The following is a 1,945-nucleotide window of genomic DNA, read 5'->3' as shown; positions in this document are numbered from 1 at the left end:
CTTGTACCCCTTCTAGTCTATTGATGTCCTTTCTTAGTGTTGGTGACAAAACTGTACTGCATATTCAAGATGGGGTCTAACTATTGATGTGTAGAGCTGCAGCACCGTCTCCTTATTTCTGTATCTGAACTGCCTCTTTATGTATCGCACTAGTTTCTGTGCCTTCTTTTCAGCTTTTATGCATTGTTTTATGGATTTTAAGTCCTTTGTAATAATACCTTAAAGGCCCTCTTCTTGTTCTACACTATGTCATTCCCAAGCAGCTTGTAGTTGGCATGAGGGTTGTTTGTTCCTATTCGTAACACTTTAGATTAACCAGGTTAAAAGGCATTTGCCATATTTTTTACCACTCTTAGTTTCCTTATCTCATTTCTTAAACTTTCCACTGTATCTGATTGCCATCTTTGGAAAAGTAAAAAACCGAGAGTGTTTCCGATGTTTTCTATTAAACGTTGACCAAAATTGCTGGTTCCATCCTTTTCCTCTTCGCCAATAGTGAGTCCCATTACAAAACCTCCTACTAAGGATCTTCAAACTCAGCATTACACTGCGTTCATTTCTGAATTCGTTATACATAGAGGCTGTATAACAATATCCAGTAGGTTTATATTATTATATATTTAAGATATTATTATGTTTTCGAGTGATAATGTTTGGCCAGAAGGCCTGATGGTAGTTGGTTTCATTCAGATATTTGCAGCATGTTAGATTTCAGGAGGAATAAAAATGAAATTCAATGCTGTACCACATTTAATACACAACGTGCATTTTTATTTTCATTATTAGGACACTACAAAGTTTTAGTGAGTAGGGCAGGGAAATTATATGAAGGCTGAAGAATAATGAAAGGAGAAAAAAATTGGAATTTTGACTTCATAGATGACGCCCTAGCTGGTACGAAGGGGCTGGATCTGTCTGTCTTCTATAGGTCTATATATTAATTTATATATTTTTTAAATGTGAAACCTCCTACCAGCTGGTGCGTCACCACGTCATTTCATACATCGATATTTGTGCATTTTAGAGAGAGAGAGAGAGAGAGAGAGAGAGAGAGAGAGAGAGAGAGAGAGAGAGATAAATTAGTCAGAAGAGAAATGTAAAATGTAAACAAAGACGCAGATTGGCTGGAGAAGATAAGTGGGCAGCTCGGATGATGATTGGCTCTAAGCCATCTTTGGCGGTAGCTGATTGGATGAAAATTTGCGGAGGCGTCGTAGCGACTTCACAGAGCAGTGGTGATGTAAGGGAATTCACCTCCTGCGTGCCAAAGTCTCCATCAGTCTCTCGCTGGCTTCCATCTGCAACAGTAAAAGACAATTTCCTTTCAGAGCAATCGTTTCATCTACACCAATAAAAAAAAAGAATCCCTATTAATCTCAACATTGGTTAAGTAATGCCCCCTCCCCCAAAAAACGAAAACAAATTCATAGCTTAAAAATATAGAGGATATATCAATTAAAATATTGTGTATAAAAATGATATAACATGGCTTAGTTTTAGTAATATCTCCCAGATTCTGTAAACGTGAGGTAATTAACCCTATCTTAATAGAGGATACATTCTAATCTTATCTTTCTTCATTTTCATCCAAGCAGCGTATTTAAAGGTAGAGAGATGACATTAATGGAGAAATTATTTACGAGCACAGAGATCAGGAAAGATACAGAAATGCATTACAGGATACATGACGTGGCTCCCGCAAACCAAACAAGAAGTAAACGTGTTTGTTTTTTTGTACACTGTTTGGAAATATAGTTTATTTCAAATGATTAGGTTTTGTTTTCAAGCATGAATGATCATATAACAGTTTTCCAATTGATTAGCCAACTGGCGGCAGAAAAGCTGTCAGATGGCAGGTTAATTTATGTAAATAGACATTGCGTCTAATTTGAGTTCATCTATTTTTTCGCAGATTACGGAATATCATGATAATTGTTTTAAAATG

The 1,945-nt window shown here is 36.3% G+C and overlaps 1 protein-coding gene across 2 annotated transcripts in view; it reads right to left on the bottom strand.

Annotated features, from left to right (window-relative positions):
- Positions 1–732: 732 nt before the first annotated feature.
- LOC135220687 (neuropeptide F-like) overlaps positions 733–1,945 on the bottom strand; it is an 81,771-nt gene continuing 80,558 nt past the window's right edge. For both annotated transcript variants that reach the window (XM_064258069.1, XM_064258068.1), the window contains one exon: positions 733–1,298. In XM_064258069.1, the coding sequence (XP_064114139.1) occupies positions 1,251–1,298 (48 nt within the window). In that variant the 3' untranslated portion in view covers positions 733–1,250. The remainder of the gene's footprint in view (positions 1,299–1,945) is intronic.

The sequence above is a fragment of the Macrobrachium nipponense genome, chromosome 2 (genome assembly GCF_015104395.2).
Source record: "Macrobrachium nipponense isolate FS-2020 chromosome 2, ASM1510439v2, whole genome shotgun sequence".
In the NCBI taxonomy this organism is placed as follows: Eukaryota; Metazoa; Arthropoda; class Malacostraca; order Decapoda; family Palaemonidae; genus Macrobrachium; species Macrobrachium nipponense.
Note: the sequence above shows the minus strand (reverse complement) of the source record. Positions and strands in the feature narration are given on the sequence as shown.